This window comes from Diadema antillarum, unplaced genomic scaffold (assembly GCF_040938485.1).
Source record: "Diadema antillarum isolate AM-2024a unplaced genomic scaffold, OU_Dant_1.0 scf00000047, whole genome shotgun sequence".
Lineage (NCBI taxonomy): Eukaryota > Metazoa > Echinodermata > Echinoidea > Diadematoida > Diadematidae > Diadema > Diadema antillarum.
The window spans coordinates 1982475-2001749 of record NW_027270936.1 but is presented as its reverse complement, the minus strand read 5'-3'; the positions used below and the strand labels follow the sequence as shown (position 1 = coordinate 2001749).

The 19275-nt window shown below is 42.0% G+C and overlaps 1 protein-coding gene across 1 annotated transcript; it reads right to left on the bottom strand.

Moving 5' to 3' along the window:
* Positions 1-523: 523 nt before the first annotated feature.
* LOC139715371 (uncharacterized) lies at positions 524-2083 on the bottom strand. The gene has a single exon (XM_071626945.1). It carries the CDS (start codon positions 2081-2083, stop codon positions 524-526), a length of 1560 nt encoding a protein of 519 aa, XP_071483046.1.
* Positions 2084-19275: the final 17192 nt, after the last annotated feature.

Genomic DNA, 19275 nt, shown 5'->3' with positions numbered 1-19275 from the left:
GTACCATTCCATGAGATCTTTAGTTTCTGGTTTGAGTGCATGTTCTTCAGATGGAAGGCGCACACTTGTGTCTTAGATGGATTTGCTCTCAGGTGATTTGCGTTATAATAGGAGGACAAGTTGTCAAGTGCCTCAGTCAAAGTAGTTTCCACTTCAGGAAAGTCCACAGTCTGATGGGTGGTGATGCACAAATCGTCTGCGTAAATATAGCTCCTGGTGTTGTGGCGAATAGGCTGGTCATTCACGTAGATGTTGAACAAGATGGGTGCCAAGACACTCCCTTGAGGTAGCCCATTCTTCTGCTTACGCCAGCGACTTCTCTTTCCTGACAGCTCAACATGAAAGCGTCGGTTTTGGATCAAACACTCCACCATTCTGGTTAGGTGTGAGTTCCGAGTCATGGCAAGTACTTTATGTAGGAGTCGACGGTGGTTTACAGTGTCGTAAGCTGCTGACAGATCAACAAATACAGCTCCTGTAATGATGCCTTTTTGGAAGCCATCCTCGATGTGTTGGGTAAGATTCAGGAGTTGTCCCACACAAGACTTTCCAGGTCTAAACCCTGCCTGCTCCTGATGAGAGATGGATCTACTACATCTACGAGGCGGGTCAAGATGAGGCGCTCAAATAGCTTGTATGTATGGCAAAGAAGTGATATCGGCCTGTAGCTCTTTGCTGCAGAGGCATCTTTCCCAGGCTTCAGAAGGGCGATGACACGGGCACGGCGCCAAATCTTTGGTATATAGCACCTCTCCATATACATAGACAGCAACCAATGTTTCGAGGCTAGACCCAGGTTCTTGATCTGCTCGGTCATGATGTCATCCAGGCCAGCAGCTTTCCCAGCTTTGGCTGTGCAGATTGCAGCATCAAGTTCTCCCATCGTAAACGGTCTACAGAGCTCCTCATTGGCTTCATGATATTCAGCAGATTTGTGTCGCTTCTCTCTTGTTCCTGTCTTGCCATTGAGAAGGAGTTGGTGGGCTACTTGATCAGCCATCGGTTGCGTTGTATGAAGTGTTGCGGCTCTCTTTGGATCCTTGTTGATACGTTTGAGAGTGGACCAGGCCTTCTTGCTGTTGTGCGTCATGTCAACAGATTCAATCAGGTCTTGCCATGACTTTCGCCGGTCCGCTGAGATGGCAGCAGAAAGCTCTTCCCCCGCAGCGATGGTTTCAGCTGAGAAAGGGTCCGTTTCGAACTTCTCCCTGTATGACGCATAGAGGGCAGCAGAATCTTGGGAAAGACCAGGGACGTATTCTGTGCGGCATCCATGAGGAATGTGTCTTCTCGACGACGCCTTTACCTTAACCACAAACTGTTCGTACATCTCAGGTATGGGCTCCAAATCCCCGATGGACTTGTCGAGGACCTCAGCAAAGCCTTTCCAATCAGCTTTCTTGAAGTTGAAGCGCCTTCTCATGGGTGTTATCTCGGGTTGAACTACTGCTTGGAGTAGCAGCCCTACAGGGCGGTGCTGAGACTTGGGAATTGGGTCTAGGACTAGTTTGGTGCTCATAGGTGCAAGGTTGGAGCTGACAAGGATGAGATCTGGGTTGTATCCTCTTCTCCATCGGCCGCTGTTAAAGGAAGGAGGGAGCTTGGAATCATGGATGAGATGGAGGTTGTTCAGGTCCATCCAGTCTTCTAAGAGTTCACCATTCTCATCTGTGTCTTGGTAGCCCCAACGTGAGCTGTGGCAGTTAAAGTCTCCGATTAAGATTTCATTTCTGTGTTGGCCAACCAACCCAGGGGGAAGCTGGAACACCTGCATGGGTGGTTTATACGCTGAAGTTACAGAAACATCATCAAGGATGAGTGTAATGACTTCGATATTGTTCTCTGCATATACAGCAGTAGAGCGGACATGGGTGCCTGTCTTAACGAAGATAGCACTCCCATATTTATCATGGGGCCTTTCGGCAACCAGTTTCATCACAGGAACTCGAGGCCGGTTGTCATCTTGGCCGCGGTGGGTCTCTTGTAAACAGAGTACTTGGCACTGCTTCTGGACACATATATCACCAAGAAGTTCCTGCTTGGCTGTTGAAGTTCCCTCAACGTCGAAGGACAGGACTGACATCACGGGTCCTGAAAAGGACCTCCTGTCTTGCATTTCTATAGAGTCTTCGTTTAATGACATGACTTCTAATTGAAAGTCAATAGTAGCAATTGTTAATGAAATGGTGTGCAATGTGGTAGCAGGATTCGCAGGGACTTAGAAGAACCTGACAGGGACCGCAACGTGAACGCTCCTACTATGGCCCCCCTATGTTAGTAGGTGTTACTACGGTACGGCACAAACCCACACCAGATTAGACTATAATCTCACATTTGGTCAACTTGTCTTTTGGACTCAACCTCCACATCTGGCCATTCTGGGCATTAGTGTTCTGCAGCCTGCCCAAGATCTAGAAAATGTTCCTGTAGCTCTGAATCTCAAATAGGTCCTACGGTTAAAGTTCTAAATTCTCTAGGCCTAGGTCTATGCCTAGGTCTATGCCTACAGTCTAAAGAGCTCTAAACCACCAAGGTCAAAGCCCAGGGCAGGTTAACTGCTAGGCAAGCACAGTTGATATCTAGATCCACGATTAATCTATGCAGCGTGACAGGTCTCTATGCTGTAGCCATGATCTGCTGTTGTAACTGCGAGTAGTGCTAGAGTAGGCCGCCTAAAGCGTGTTACGGCTAGGTCTCTACTAGTAACTACTAGGGTTAGGATTAACGACTACGTTAGTGTGCTGAGACTAGCTGCTAGTGCTAGACTACTTTGACTAGTGCTAAGAATCAAGATGCTAACGTTAGATAGATTAGTTCTAGAGATATAACACTAACAGTTACATACTAACGGGCTAGACTTTCAATATCAACATCTTATCAACGTGTAAAAAATTATCTGGACCTCTGGAACACCTATTCAACGTTAGACAGAGAACGTAGACTCCTACTATAGCTGGAAGCGATCACTACATACATCGAGTCCAGTGGCAGTGCAGTGCTGGTACTACAGAGTAGGGCCTAGACTTAGATCTAAATCTATTACAGCTGTAGGCCCTAATGTTTAGAGCTAGCTTTAGTAGCTATGTCGATAAAAATCGACTAGCCTAGGTAGAAAACTCTAGACTACTCGTACTAGATCTGTCTAGGCCTAACAAATGTAGAACCACTGCACTGTACTAAGCCCATACATGTAAATTTATGTAGCTAGATTATATGGGGTCTTAAACGTTACAGTATTATATAGGTCTAACAATAGGTGTGTGTCTTGGTTTTTTTTTTTTTTTGGGGGGGGGGGGGAGGGGTTAAGGCCTAGGCTTTGCATACAAGTAATCAAGGCCTAACCCTAGGCCTAAAGCTAGAAATCTAACATGTTCGACAAAATTGGGGTTACCGGTACACTAGCCCCGGAGACCGCGCCGCCAGGCGCGGTCCTGGCGGCTTCCCCGCAGTTTCGCTTATGTTAGTTCCTAAGTATTCTGTGCGCTTGTGCAAGTGATTGTGAATTCTGTGAACATCGGTGAGCTGCTTATAAGACATCATTTTGTGCATCACAAGCAATGAAATGCATCAAACAGTCGCCGATGATAGTCATTTAGGTTTCATCGACCCATGTAAGTATTCCTACTTAGTTTCTGTTGAAAAATTAAGGAAATATAGCGCCGCAAAGGCACCCGTTTGTTCAACATGAAGATCTTTTATGGGAGCACGGCGCAGCCGCCACACTGCGTGTGGCGGCTGTCGCAGTTACCGATACACCATCCCACAGACTGTTTAATCTGCCCTCGGTCAAACTCTATACATGGGACTGTATGGACCAAACAGCTGCGATGGACGCGACAAGCCCATATTCACAGTAGAATCACTCACGATTGCATTCTAAGTCGTTGTAGAACTCCCTCCCCATCTCATCTTCGTCATCATGTTGTAGTCAAGGTGCAGGGACCCAGAAAATATTACTTCGTTCAACCCACCCCGCAGAAAAGACTTGACTGCATGGGGTGGTCGGTTGGACCCTCTGGAACAGCCCTAGGTAGTATGTGATTCCAAATTGTGGTACAGTTGTATCAATAAAATGTTACAGGCCACTTTAGTTGCGACAAGACCTTATTCTTCGAAAAAGAGTCTGCGCGCGCTAAGACTACTACACGCACCACTAACCCCTCTAGCCGCCAGTGCCAGTGGTACGTGTAGTAGTGTGCACGCAGACTTTTTCTTCGGCAAACAAGGGTTTTTTGCCTGCAAACTAACTTTTCATGCCAAGCTGGGGTCGGTGTAGTGTAGTTTCTAGCCGTTTTTATTTCGTCTTTACTTCTCCGAGTTGCAGCAAGCCGAGTGAGAGCGCATACCCAGTGACTGCGACGCCCGAACCGTTTTTTGTCGCAATCACTGAGTATGCGCCCTCACTCGGCTTAGCGCAATACAGCGGGCTTCTGCACAATACACAAGCTGCAACTCAGAGAAATAAAGACGAGATAAAAACGGCTAGAAATTAGACTAGGGTCGGTAACGCTTGTCACTATTGGGGCACTGAAAGTGACAAAATTATCACAGTTTTTACATTTATTTCATGAAGAATTCATCAAAACGCCATAAAACTATTATGTACATGTTGCTAGAGATGTCAGCAATACAATGGGATACATTGTAAGGTATAATATTATGCAAGGTTACCGTGGTAACCGGATGCCTACAGGTGATTGTAACCCCCCCCCCCCCCCCCAAAAAAAAAAAAAAAATATCTGGAATCAAGACAGGTTTGTTTCTTTTGCCTTTCGTGCACATCACCCATTGTAGATCGGATCTTAAAGTACCTACCTCAACACTATAAAATAAGCCTGGATAAAAGGGAAAGGACGCCCAAGATTTTTCCCTCATTCTCTCCTTAGCATTAATTCATTACTGCACGTTTTGATACAAATTTATATATTATGATTTTTCATTTTATTCTATTTTCTTTTGCAATAGCTAACGAACACAAAAATACGCTTCATTCTTTGATGGATAATACAGCGTACGTGTATATTCCTTCTTTAGAAAGGAATTTATCTGCATTCTTGAATAAACTTCCTTTAAGAACATGAACAATCAATTTCCACTGCTATTTTCCAGGATTGTTTCGAATAACCATCGCTCTGTAAATACTCAAAAGAGCTAACATTAGAATATAATTGGCTTCTTGCTCTCTGTATTCACCTATACTTTTAAGGGAAATTTGTGTCCATACATTACTAAAAACTACATTTGCCTACATTTTGAAGTCAAATTTGTGTTGAAAGTACGACGGATGCAACTTTTTCATGCATTTTACTATTCGAAAATGAAATCTTTCTTTCAATGGCCGTTTATTATGCCTTTGTTTACAAATTTTGCTGTAACTTGAGGATGCTTCAATATATTCTTCACATATGTGGTACACTTATGCAGAAGTAAGGACATGCTTATTGAGCTTTTTGAAATTATGGGCTTTAGTTTTTAAGTTGATAGCTGAATCCTGATTGGATAATACTGGTCGCCATGGCAACAGGAGAAAACTTTTTTACGATAATCAATTTTTTTTAATCGCATCTATAAAAAAAGAAATATCAAAGTTTGCAGCAGTCGGAGGCATTTTGGGGGTTACCAATCACCTGTAGGCATCCGGTTACCATAGTAACCATGCACAATATCATACCTTACAATGCATCCCACTGTATTGCTGACATCTCTAGCAACATGTCCATATATAGTTTTATAGAGTTTTGATGAATTCTTTATGAAATAAATGTAAAACCTGTCATTTTCAGTGCCCCAATAGCGACAAGCGTCACTGACCCTAGTCTAATTTCTGGCCGTTTTTATTTCGTCTTTATTTCTCTGAGTTGCAGCTTGTGTATTGTGCAGAAGCCCGCTGTATTGCGCTAAGCCGAGTGAGGGCACATACCCAGTGATTGCGACAAAAAAAAAAACGGTTCGGGCGTCGCAATCACTGGGTATGCGCTCTCACTCGGCTTGCTTCAACTCGGAGAAATAAAGACGAAATAAAAACGGCTAGAAACTACACTACGCCGACCCCAGCTTGGCGTGAAAAGTGAGCTTGCAGGCAAAAACCCTTGTTTGTCGAAGAAAAAGTCTGCGTGCACTAAGACTACTACACGCACCACTGGCACTGGCCCCTGTAGCAGCGCTATTGGTGCGTGTACACTCTTAGAAAAAAAAGGTTCTTTTGAGCACCATTAAATGGTTCTCAGCACTGTCACAATAGCGACACCCTTTTTGGTGCTCGTGAGAACCTTTTTTAAATGGTGCTTGTCGGCACCTTTTGCAAAAGGTGCCCATTAGAACCTTTTCCCCGATGAAATGGTGCTCGTGAGTACCATTTGAAAGGTGCTCATGGGCACCTTTTTGACTAAAGATGGGCACCTTTTTGACTCTTTTCAAAAGGTGCTCATGAGAACCATTTCATTGGAAAAGGTTCTAATGGGCACCAATATTAAAAGGTGCTGACAGGCACCATTTAAAAAGGTTCTCACAGGCTCCAAAAAAGGTGTCGCTATTGTGACAGTGCTGAGAACCATTTAATGGTGCTCAAAAAAAACCTTTTTTTTTCTTAGAATGTAGTGTGTGAATTGATGTCTGTGTATTTTTGGTGTGTTTCACACGCAGTGCTGGTAAGTTGCTTCACTGGCACCATTCTTAAAGGTACATTTGTACATATCTGCATTGAAAATGTGCATCACAAACTCATTTGAAATAAAATGAATTGAACTGAATTTCATCTCATCAGTCAAACATACGTACAAAACATACATATTAGCAATACATAAGCATGTCATACATTATCGTTGACACTGGAAAAAAAACAAGGATAACACACCCATGCACACACAGTTTCACAAGCATGAATACAAACGTGTACATGAAGAGTTTGTTCGCAAAAAACCGATAAGTCCATATTTGCCAAATGGAGATATTTGCTATTAAAGGTCAAGAAAAATAGAGAGAATAATAAGAAAATTTTTGCTTTTGACGATAACTTCAAAAATGTACCTTTACATGCAGTGACCAATATATAATTTAAAAGGTATTATTTTGTACTTTATGACAGAGACCGTACTTCAAAATCTTCAAAAATGGACTTATCGGATTTTGCAAACAAACTTTCACATGTACAAGAAATTCACCATTATTTTTTCATGAAACATCACTCAATAACTGAAAACCATAGAAATTTGCTCTTTCACAAATTCGCAGAAATGTTTTTATTCACCTTAACTTTTACAATCTAAAGGTGAGGTTTCTATTTGTCATGTTATAATCTGTCAAATATTCTTAACAAAATATTTTCATTTGTTCACTAATTTTTTTCCACGATATTTGTCATTTGTGTACCGAGCAGTTCTTGAAACACCATCACACATCTCTGTACAGATGATATGAAATAGCAAGAGGTGCATCAGGCTTTTGAAATACATAACAAAATTTCTAATTCTCTTTGAAATAATTCCTGCATGGATGAGATACAGTAATTGTGTCAGTCTTAAGATAGGCAGAAGTCAAGTACATTACTTAAGTAGTATGAGGAACTTTTTCCACATATTTGCTAGTTTGTTTGATGTCGGTTTTTTTTTTTTTTTCTTTTGAAGCATATTTGTCCTAACAGCAACTACAAAGGGCAGGAAAACAATTCCATTAAACAGGACATTTGGTATTGTCACAGAAAAACATACATTATATTGCTGGTATGATACTTGGGAGAGGATAAGCTTTACACTCCTCCACTTCACTTCACTTCACATTTATAACGTTGGGTACTTGAATTAAGTTATCTTTGTTTGTATACGAGTGATTTTTTTTTTTTGTTCTGCAATTTGAAAGCACCATAGACAATTCTATACAACTGCAAATACAAGAAGAGTATCAATTCAGGTTAATCATGACATCTGATAATTTACAGCATGTCCTACGAAAACATACACACACACACACACACACACACACACAAAAGAACACATTGTTTTATAATGTGAAGGATAATAAGAATCCCAAGGGGAAGAGAGCTAGGATATCATAGCATGAATGAACAAAATTCCTCAACCATGATCTAAAATATATAACATTGGGAATCAATAAAAATTTACACTTTTCTAAAAGCAGAGCCATAAATTCATTAGAGTAAACTATATAAATGCAGGCCTAAAGCTGAGGTTTGAATTTGCTGTCCTACAACCTGCCTATGACAATAATATGTTCTTAGCATTTGTCATTTTGTTCACCAAATTTGGCAACAGTCTTTTAAACACCACCACCACGTGCATCCCGTACATGTACATTTTGTATCTCTGCAAAAACAATATAAACTGGTGACAAGAGGTGCATCAGTGCTTTGAAATAAATTACATAATCTCAATTCTCTACACAATACGTAATTCCTGCGTGGGTATAAATGCAATAAGTTTTACCAGTCTAGGTGCAAACTTTAAAAGTGTGCAGAAATCGACCACACAATGACTGGAGAAGTACAAAGAGCATTTTCCGTTTGTGCTTTTAAAGCTTAAAACTATGAATGACTCCACTTCTCAGATTGGCATCTGGTCTGATCTTATTACGTCTACCCCCCCCCCCCCCCAATACAGTTGATTCAAAGTTGTTAAATGCAAATTATACTGAAACATTATCACTGGTACAATAATTTGCAAATACTGTATTGGGATCATAACAAACAGATGTGACCCTCCATCATACAAACCAACAAAAAGTCGCCAGACATGAATTTTTGGTTGACGGCAGATTCGATCTGAAAGAGCAGCTATAAAAATACACTATAAGTCAATGCAAACGGACTTACCTACCCTATCTACATATTTCTAAAAGGTTTTCTCTGGCAGCATCAGTGTTTTCTCTTTAACTCAGCTCATTCTTGGCTAGCGTAGGTTTCTGGTCGATGCTGTCAACGGGCTATCCGGGCTAAAATTGTCATTCTGATCGATGTATTCTTTTGGGCACCCAGCTCATTCTTGACTATCCCAGGGTTCTGTCTGATGCTGTCAACGGGCTATCACGGGCTGTCATTCTGATCGTTGTATTGTCTTAGCCACACAGCTCATTCTCGACTAGCCCAGGGTTCTGGCTGATGCTGTGGATGGGCTAACCCGGGCTCTTATTCTGATCGATGAATTCTTGTGGCCGCCCAGCTCATTCTTGGCTAGTGTTAAGCCTACGGTTCTGGCCGATGTTGTCAACGGTCTGTCACGCACGGACTGTCTCTCTGATCAATGTAGAGTCTACCTTGTTCCCTAACCGCACCTGTGACCCAAACACGTCCGTACTGCATGGTTTCGTCCCGGCCGGAGTTACTCGTTCCCTGGTTTCTGTGCATGTTGGTGTGTCCACTTCCCTGACATATGAATTGAAAGATACAATAAACCTACACCGCGTTAATAAAACAAAGTCATGGCTATAATTCGATAAACAGAACACGGCATTACATGACGTGACTCCTTACTTAGAACAAACCTGAAAACAAACTGAAGAGATTTTGACCTAGGCCTACTGGAACTGGGCTGTAGACAGACCTCTATTGGATTGGCTCTATTAAACGTTCACTAACAACAGTTATAACTTATAGACTCTATAGAACAAATTTCCTTATTGCATACGTACCGGTATATTGTAGGCCGTACCCCGGGGCGCTCCTTGTACACAGTATTATCTTTGCGTTCGGCGTCTGGGTTGTGTATAGTAGATGTTTATAGTAGACTCTACGCATAGGCATAAACGTTACATGCAGGCCTAACTAAGTACAGTAACTTAGCCCGGCCCAGTCGCTGTAAAAACGTGACAGCCATGCTCCGCACGGCGTCTGTTCGGGCTAGCCCATTGCTATGCCAAATTTCTAATCGTAAAGTGTTAACGTTCGGCCTAACATGTTATTAATTGTTAGATCTGGATCTACTGTACCAGGTACCTGGTAAACATTACACAAGATAGCAGCTTCGATCAAATTAGATCTAACATTAGGATCTAACCGTTAAAGTTTATCACTGACTGAAAACGAAAACTGAGTGATGAATCTAACTTGATTTTGTACCTGGTACCAACGAATGTCATCTGAAAATGAGATAAAACCACATTAAAACTAAAAATCTTACCTATTCTCCTAAATTGTGATGACTGCCATGGCGAAAATGGAATTGACATCAGTGACACGTTTCCAGTCCACTTTGACAAAATTGATGTCTAACGTTACCGGGTGCCGTTCGTTATGGGTGTGATGCATAGACCTGCTGTGTATGTGTCTACTAGCCGTCTGCTGCTGCCATGCACGGTATTGCATTGGAACTCTGCCCGCTGTGTGGTGCCGGTGCTGGTACACAGGTGGGTATGCTAGGTCTAGTCTATCGGTGGTCTGCATATCATAGACCGATTCAAGCGACTGTTCATGGAAGTGCGCCCTCTTAGGGCGACGCCATAACTGGGGGCCAAACAGGCTGGGTCGGCAAGCGCCGTGCGTGCATGGCAAGGGTGCCAGCGGCAGCCAGTGCTTTTACCGCCCGGCGCCAGCCGGCCAGCTAGCTATCTCTGGCGCTGGCAGCGATCGATGCATCTGGATTTGTGACTACTAGAGTCTTAGATATTTTTTTTTTGCTAGCTAATTAAGAATGAATAAAATCAAACAACTTATACCGACTATGAGCGAATGGGTAGATGACTGACATATGGCTGTAGCCAAAACTTGAATTTCAAAGTCAATATCGGTACGATCAGTGAATGTTTGTAGACTCTATTTCTTTGGCGATGACTTGGGTACTCGCGTGTAAGCCCTGTATATTCACATTTGTGTAAGACTTGCATTAGAATAAAAACCGCTAGGGAGAATTATTGCTAGGCGCAAGCAGACGTCTTGCTAATAAGCCTAGGCTGTTGACAAGTTAACTGATATAATTAAATACAAATAATGAAAAAGAATCTTGAGCTAGATATGGCGCAATAAATTGCAAGCTATCAGTTAACTTAACCTTTTTAGGGCAGGCTTTTGCCTTTACTCGGGAGTGTCGGGCAAGCAGGGGAGAATCTGTCTAACGTTAGATCTTGTCTAGAAATCTAGGCAAGAGTCCAGACTAGATCTAGACATATTGACTTCTAGAACCCTACATCCTATATCATTTTCGGTTGCCAATAACTTCAGGCAAGCCTAAGTGAGCAAACCAAACGGAATATAAATCTAACGTTAGGCGTTTCTAGGCCGTATCATGCCTAAACTTAAGTTACGACTACGTCTCCTGATGTCTACAACCAAAACTTCTACTGTTTTAGGTCTAAATAACCTTGCATAACATCACGCAAACGCCTAATATTGTAATCTACAAAAGTGATTTTTAAATCCTACTTTCTTAGTATGATTATGAAACGGATGTTTGCCACCATCCATGGTTTAATAATTATTCCTAAGTATCACTTTACCAAAAGTCAAATTCAGAGTTCCAGGCCAAAATTGAATAGGCCTATGGTCAATTCAGTGCTGAACATTGAAGAAGTGAAAACAATATAAGAATTTAACGCATCTTGAAACATTTATTTAGCTGTAGAGTAGGCTGTAAAATGTTTGTCGTAATAATAAAGTCTAGCCAGGAAAAGTATTCTAACTTTGTAGGACACCAAGGATAAAAAAAGAAAAAAAAATCAATGAATTATCAAATTCTTTGACCTAAACTTGTCTTCTAAGATGAACAACATATTTTACGAATATGCAGTGATAACCTAATTAAATAGAGAATCTAGTAGACATAGCTTGTTTCAAAATCTGTGCATTTTTATACCGTTGTATTTCACTTAATTGTTTTTAATTTTGCCTTAATTTAGCATGCGTCAGCGGTGTCTGAATTTCACACACTGCCGTGCAGCTTCCATTTCCATTTTTTTGTTATTTGTGCACCCAACAACTGCACAATGTTTTTTTTTTTGTATCCTTCCTTTGAAGCTTTCATTGTAGATCACTATGTCTGAATCACTCAATTTGTCCAAAAGAAAGGCATTAAAAGCCGCTGAATGACTTTTCCACACAGTGAGTAAACAATCACAATATTAGCGCGGCGCCAGCGGGCGCCGGCCGCGGCGCAGCGGCCGCGCCCGGCTAACTATGCGCGATGGGTACGCTAGGCTGCTGAGCTGCAATGCAACTCGCTGGGTAGCTAGCTCGCTGGAAGCCCCCTTTGGCCCCCAGTTATGGCGCAGTGCCGTATATTAAGAGAGTCTGGCCAACTCGGTTTTCGGCTTATGTGTTTTAGAGCCTGCGATTGGTCAAAAGCTGGTCCCGTGACCTACAGGCGCCATGTCGTTACCAAAGTCAAACACGCGGGCGCGAGCAAAGCTCAAACGCAGTGCCCATTGTTCATTACGCGCAGCTACGCGCTAATTTTGTTTGCCTTTGGGAAATCCCCAATATCAGTCATGGTGCAGTGGGGGTAACGAATTGTCTATTTTCTTGAAGTAGAAGATATAAAATATATTTTTAAAGTTATTTTGATATCTTTCTGCGAAAAACTGAAGATTTGTCATGCCTAAATTCCTGCCCACCCTTACGAAAAAGTCTCGTGGTACTCCTGTGGTAATTACCACAGGACGGTACCACAGGACAGTACCACAGGAAAGTACCACAGGACAGTACCACAGGAATTGTCCTGTGGTATTTTGGGACATACCACAGGACAGTACCACAGGAATTCCTGTGGTATTTTGGAACGTACCACAGGGCAGTACCACAGGAAAGTACCACAGGACCGGTACCACAGAGCAGTACCACAGGACAGTACCACAGGAATTCCTGTGGTATTTTGGGATATACCACAGGGCTGTACCACAGGACTAGTACCACAGAACAGTACCACAGGAACTGTCCTGTGGTATTTTGGGACAGTACCACAGGACAGTACCACAGGTCGATCATTACCACACAGCATTACCACAGGGCAGTACCACACAGCATTTCCATGGTACCACAGGAGAGTACCACACAGGATAGATCGAAAAAAAAATATGGGAGAATTTTAGCCACATATCAAGGAATATTCCTGATAGGTGAGTGATGGATTTCAGGACAAACATGGCCGTACTTAATAACCTGTCCTACTCCTAACATATAACCTCAATCGAGAGTCTAATGGCCAAGTGCCATTCTAGTCCTATAATAGATCTATATAGACCCTAGTCATATTCTATTCCTAGGTAGCCATCGACTGTATCAGTACATATATATATGGCCGTCTATCCGTAAAGCATTAAGGCATGCTTACTAACTCGATTATACTTTATTATCAAGATATGAAATTACACTTTCATAACAATATCTATGATATTGGGAATAACATAACATAATTAGACAATCTTTCATAAAGTTCAAAGTAAGTCCCATCATTAATACTTTGATTTTTAAAGTCATATATGTATCTTCTAAAATCTAGAGTGCTTTTTATGAATATTCATGAGCTATGTAAAAATTTGTACCACAGGAGTACCACAGGAGTACCACAGGAGTACCACAGAAGTCCTTATGAAATTTCTCATGCTTTACATCAGCACTTTCACTAAATTGTTAATACTGTAGGAGTATAGGACAGGATAAATAATGGCAAATCAGTTCCTATAATTCACAACATAACTCATCTATCAATTAATCGAGGAATATTAATATGTGCTTTTTTGTTTATATTTTTAAAAATAAATTTCAGTTGATTCTGCCTTACAATTTTCCTGTGTGGTACTCCTGTGTGGTACTGCAGTTTGATATTCTCCTGATGTGATAGTCCTCTGGTATAAAATGTTAAAAAAAAGAATATCCTGTAGCATTTTTCTGTGGTATTTACGCATTTAATTTGCTGTGTGGTACTTCTTGGTGGAATAGCACCATATTATGATCTTCCTGTGGGATTTTGGACAGTTCCTGTGGTACTCCTGTGGTATACATCGAAAATTACCACAGGAATTCCTGTCGTACTGTCCTGTGGTACGTCCCAAAATACCACAGGACAAGTCGTGTGGTACTGTCCTGTGGTACTATCCTGTGGTACTTTCCTGTGGTACTGTCCTGTGGTACTGCCCTGTGGTATTGTCCTGTGGTACGTCCCAAAATACCACAGGACAAGTCGTGTGGTACTGTCCTGTGGTACTATCCTGTGGTACTGTCCTGTGGTACTGCCCTGTGGTACTGTCCTGTGATACGTCCCAAAATACCACAGGACAATTCCTGTGGTACTGTCCTGTGGTATGTCCCAAAATACCACAGGACAAGTCGTGTGGTACGTCCCAAAAATACCACAGGACAAGTCGTGTGGTACTGTCCTGTGGTATTAACCTGTGGTACTGTCCTGTGGTATGTCCCAAAATACCACAGGACAAGTCGTGAGGTACTGTCCTGTGGTACTATCCTGTGGTACTGTCCTGTGGTACTGTCCTGTGGTACGTCCCAAAATACCACAGGACAATTCCTGTGGTACTGTCCTGTGGTACTGTCGTGTGGTATGTCCCAAAATACCACAGGACAAGTCGTGTGGTACTGTCCTGTGGTACAATCCTGTGGTACTGCCCTGTGGCACTGTCCTGTGGTATGTCTCAAAATACCACAGGACAAGTCGTGTGGTACTGTCCTGTTGTACTATCCTGTGGTACTTTTCTGTGGTACTACCCTGTGGTGCGTCCCAAAATACCACAGGACAAGTCGTGTGGTACTGTCCTGTGGTACTATCCTGTGGTATACTTTCCTGTGGTACTGCTCTGTGGTACTGTCCTGTGGTACTGTCCTGTGGTACTGCCCTATGGTACTGTCCTGTGGTACGTCCCAAAATACCACAGGACAAGTCGTGAGGTACTGTCCTGTGGTACTATCCTGTGGTACTGTCCTGTGGTACTGTCCTGTGGTACGTCCCAAAATACCACAGGACAATTCGTGTGGTACTGTCCTGTGGTACTATCCTGTGGTACTTTCCTGTGGTACTGTCCTGTGGTACGTCCCAAAATACCGCAGAACAAGTCGTGTGGTACTGTCCTGTGGTACTATCCTGTGGTACTTTCCTGTTGTACTCTCCTATGGTACGTCCCAAAATACCACAGGACAATTTGTGTGTATACTGTCTTGTGGTAATGTCCTGTGGTACTTTCCTGTGGTAATGTCCTGTGGTACTGCCCTGTGGTATATCCCAGAGTACCACACGAGCCTGTGACACAGTACCACACAGTTCCTATGTTAACATATATTTGTGTGGTACATTGTATGGTACCAACCAGTACCACAGGGAGTACCACATGAGCCTGTAAAACAGTACCACACAGTTCCTGTGGTAACATTTATTTATGTGGTACATTGTGTGGTACTGACAAGTACTACAGGGAGTACCCTACAAGCCTGTGGTACAGTACCACACAGTTCCTGTGGTAACATTACAAGTGTGTGGTACATTGTGTGGTACCGACAAGTACCACAGGGAGTACCACAGGACTTTTTTGTTAGGGCAGCGTGGCGTTGCTTGAACCGACCTGACAAGTGTAAGGATGCACCGCTTTCCGACAGATCCAAAACGAAGTAGAAAAAAAGTGGGCAATCGGAGTGCGACGGTAAAAGTATATGATTTGTTTTCTTTGGATTCCTTGCGGTGTCTTTCAGACTACTAGTATCCAAGTTTTGATTTACATTTGTATGTCACCTCCATAACGTAGGTTCCTACGAAGTGTCGGCTGAGGCATTTGTTTTGGTCGTCCGTCCGTCCTTCTGTCTGTCCTTCATTCCGTAATCAATTTTGTGGACACCGTTTGTAATGCCAACTTGACAGAAGATGCATGTGTGAAAGCACGAAGTTTTGTCTTTTGAATAGCTTATAAACTTTTGTGTAAACACGCTCAAAGTGAAAGGTCAAAATCATGTACATAATGGTTAAATTCTTAAAACAATATTACTATTTCCCACATATATATGCAATTTTTGAAGGTACGTACAAGTATTTCCAGACGAAACTTACTGCGGCGACTGTGATTCTCTTATGATTTATTTATTTATTTATTTATTTATTTATTTATTTATTTATTTATTTATTTATTCGGGGTCGGGGGTTGTGGGAGGGGGGCAAAGGTCAAGAATCAATGTCAGGTAAAATGTTAAAATTCTAGTATCTATTGTTAAAATATTATTACCCAGTTCCTCCATACCCTGGAGATTACCCAATACAAAAACGTAAAACCAAACACGGTAGTTGCATGCCATCATTACTAAACAGTTACGTGCCGGGAAAGATTTTGGCCATGATGGTCAAAGGTCAAGTGAAAATAGTAAAATGACAAGATTTTTCACATATTGTTAAAATAACCACTCCAAGTATCGCCATGAAAATATATAGATAGGTCAACTTACGAGTAAAAAATGATCAAATTCCTTAATACTTGCTCTCTTAAACAATAAAAGTCATCCATTCACACCTAGTTTAAGGAAAGCAAACACTCGACGCATTATATCTTTAGACAAACATGCCATTTTTTCTGTCAATATTATTATATGACACTGTCGTGTAACATTGTCAAGACGTACTCTAGATACCGTACGTCCCCCCAAAAAAATTACACCGGGACCCTCCACAATGATATCTTTAAAAATGATAAATCACTCTAAATACAAATTCAGGGTATGAACTATAACACATCGCCCACATTTTACAGAAACCCCATTCGATTTGCTTCAATGGTCAAAGAGAAATGAGGAATTTTGTAGAGCATGTCAGAAATCTCTTCCCTCCTAGTTCTGTCTATTGTATTCACACACAAGAGCATCGTAAGTGCAAAACTTGGAAGTTTCAGACTCATGACACACTTTACAACAATCCACATTTCTCTGTGACCGCATAACCAAATTGAATGAGGTTTTCTGCAAAATAGAGCTAAGATATTGTATTTTAAGACTCTGAAGTAGCATTTAGACAGTTTAATCATATTGGGTGTTATCAATGCGAAAATCTGATTGTATTTTTTTTTTTTGGGGGGGGGGACATACTGCTCACCTGCTGTTATAGAGAAATATGGCTGAGGTATACCGGGAGCCATTTCGTGGACAATTTCATTTGTTTTTTTAACTTATTTCATATCTATTAAATGGTTCTGATCGTAGTTTATATTTGGTACGGATGGATGTTACGGATATCCCTCATTATCATATGTTATCCAGGTATTTGTGCTTTTGTTCAATTACAGGTCTTTAAAAAAATATTTCTAAACATATTTCTAAATTTGAGATCATTTTACATACCTTAATACGCACTTGCCGATGACGTTTGATGTTGTGCATTGTATACATAGGCGTATTCCTTTTGAATTACATACTAGTAGGCCTTCATGTCAGTTTCATACATACCTATATGGTACTAAATAATATGGTAATTGATGGTTATTTGTGTGCAAAACAGTAATAACTGTGGAATTCGTCTATCGCCTGTGCACTGCTAGAATTGTAAATTTATTTATCATTTTGTTATACAATATTCTTGTTCCCTGGACAGCTTGCTATAGCATACAGTCTAGTGAAAGTTTACGACACGGCATACTGTGAATTCTTCCTTTATTTCTACAGCAAAAAAAAATCATATTATAGGCCTATATTTAAGAATTATATCCTTTAGACAGCTTCCCTATACCTGGGTGCCTGTGTCTACAATGGTCTATTTGAATGTGCAAAATGATAGACGATTGTTGGCTTTGTTCAACATGGATGGAATGAATTACTTGTAGAATATCCCTCCCCAAACCTACACCTTTTCTCTCTATATATATCCCCCCCCCCCCCTCTCTCTCTCTCTATGAAAAAAAACAAAAGCCAGGCAACACAGTGCCTTGCGCCTTTGGGACGCCTGTACGCAAACCCCCAAGCGCACACGCTGAAGCCTTAAGCGCACTGTACGCTGGGTAACGACATGGCGTCCAATTTATGAGTTGGCCAGACTCTCTTAATATACGGCACTGTTATGGCGACCGTTATAGCGCCGCTAGCGGCAGTAGGTGAACAGGTCATCAAAATTGAATCGGTCTATTGACCGATTCGGGTTCGTTGAGGGCAGCAGACATTTTACGGCACAGGGCGCAGCCATAGTGGGTGTATCGTTGTGTATCAGCCGACCCCCCCTGCTCTCCCCCACCCCCGGGCAACATGTTTATCACGCACTTGTAACAAAGGTTCGCGCACTAGCAAGCATTCGCGCACTCAGTACGAGACGCCCGTTGGCTACAGCAGTTTTTCATTCTGCGCGCGTGCTATGTAGGGAGAGGGGTGGGGGAGTGTGGAGAGGGGGTCGGATGATACACCCAGTATGGCTGCGCGCATGCCAAAAATACACATAGCGCGTCACAGAATCGGTCAATACTAGGCAGGCGCGCAGGCAGCACAGGGCTACATAGCCGCGGCGCGTGCCGCGGCGGTTACATACACAAGATTCCCATGCGGTGGTGCAACAGTGCAGTACAGTACTAGATGTGTGCGTTTACGCGTACGCATATCTGATCGAGCGCTAAAATTGGAGGTGGCAGCCACAGTAAGAGTTCTGTGGTGGCAGCTGTCAGTTGGCACGCAGCCAACAGAGAAGTCATTAGTCTACGATAAAAACAATATGTACTTTTTATTATCACAGCAGTAGAAACAAATACAATATTCTTGTACCAATACCACATTTCTGGTGATTCTTACATCTGGCATTCGAATATACAGCAAGGGGAAAAATGAAAGTAGACCTAAAGATATTGTTTGACCTGCAGGAGTACCACAAATAACACTCGGGGACTGGGTCGCATACTAGCAAATGGTGACGAACGGAACCATTTCGATTGGGAACCATTAGTGCTCATCGGAACCATTTTGCGAGAACCATCTGATGAGAACCATTTTGGAGCCGACGAGAACCATTTGAGAACCTTTTTTTCTTAGAGTGTAGTAGTCTTGGTGTGTGCAGACTCTTTTACGTTTGTTCCAACAAATAATGATGAGAAGTGGCCTGTAAAATTCTACTGATACCACAATTTGGAACCACATACTACCTGGGGATGTTCATGGAGGTCCCATCTACCACCCTGTCTGGTCAAATCTTTTCTGAGGGGTGGGTTGAACGAACTCCTTAAAAGCCCCTTACAGGAATTAGCGCCTTGACTATTGAGATAGATCGGCAAGCAAATGTGGAATGAATGAATCATATCCACTCAAATCTTGATCAGTATTTCTTCTACCGCCTTGCTCCACTGAAAGTTTTCTATCATCATCGCAAAGAATCTCGCTGATCCTGC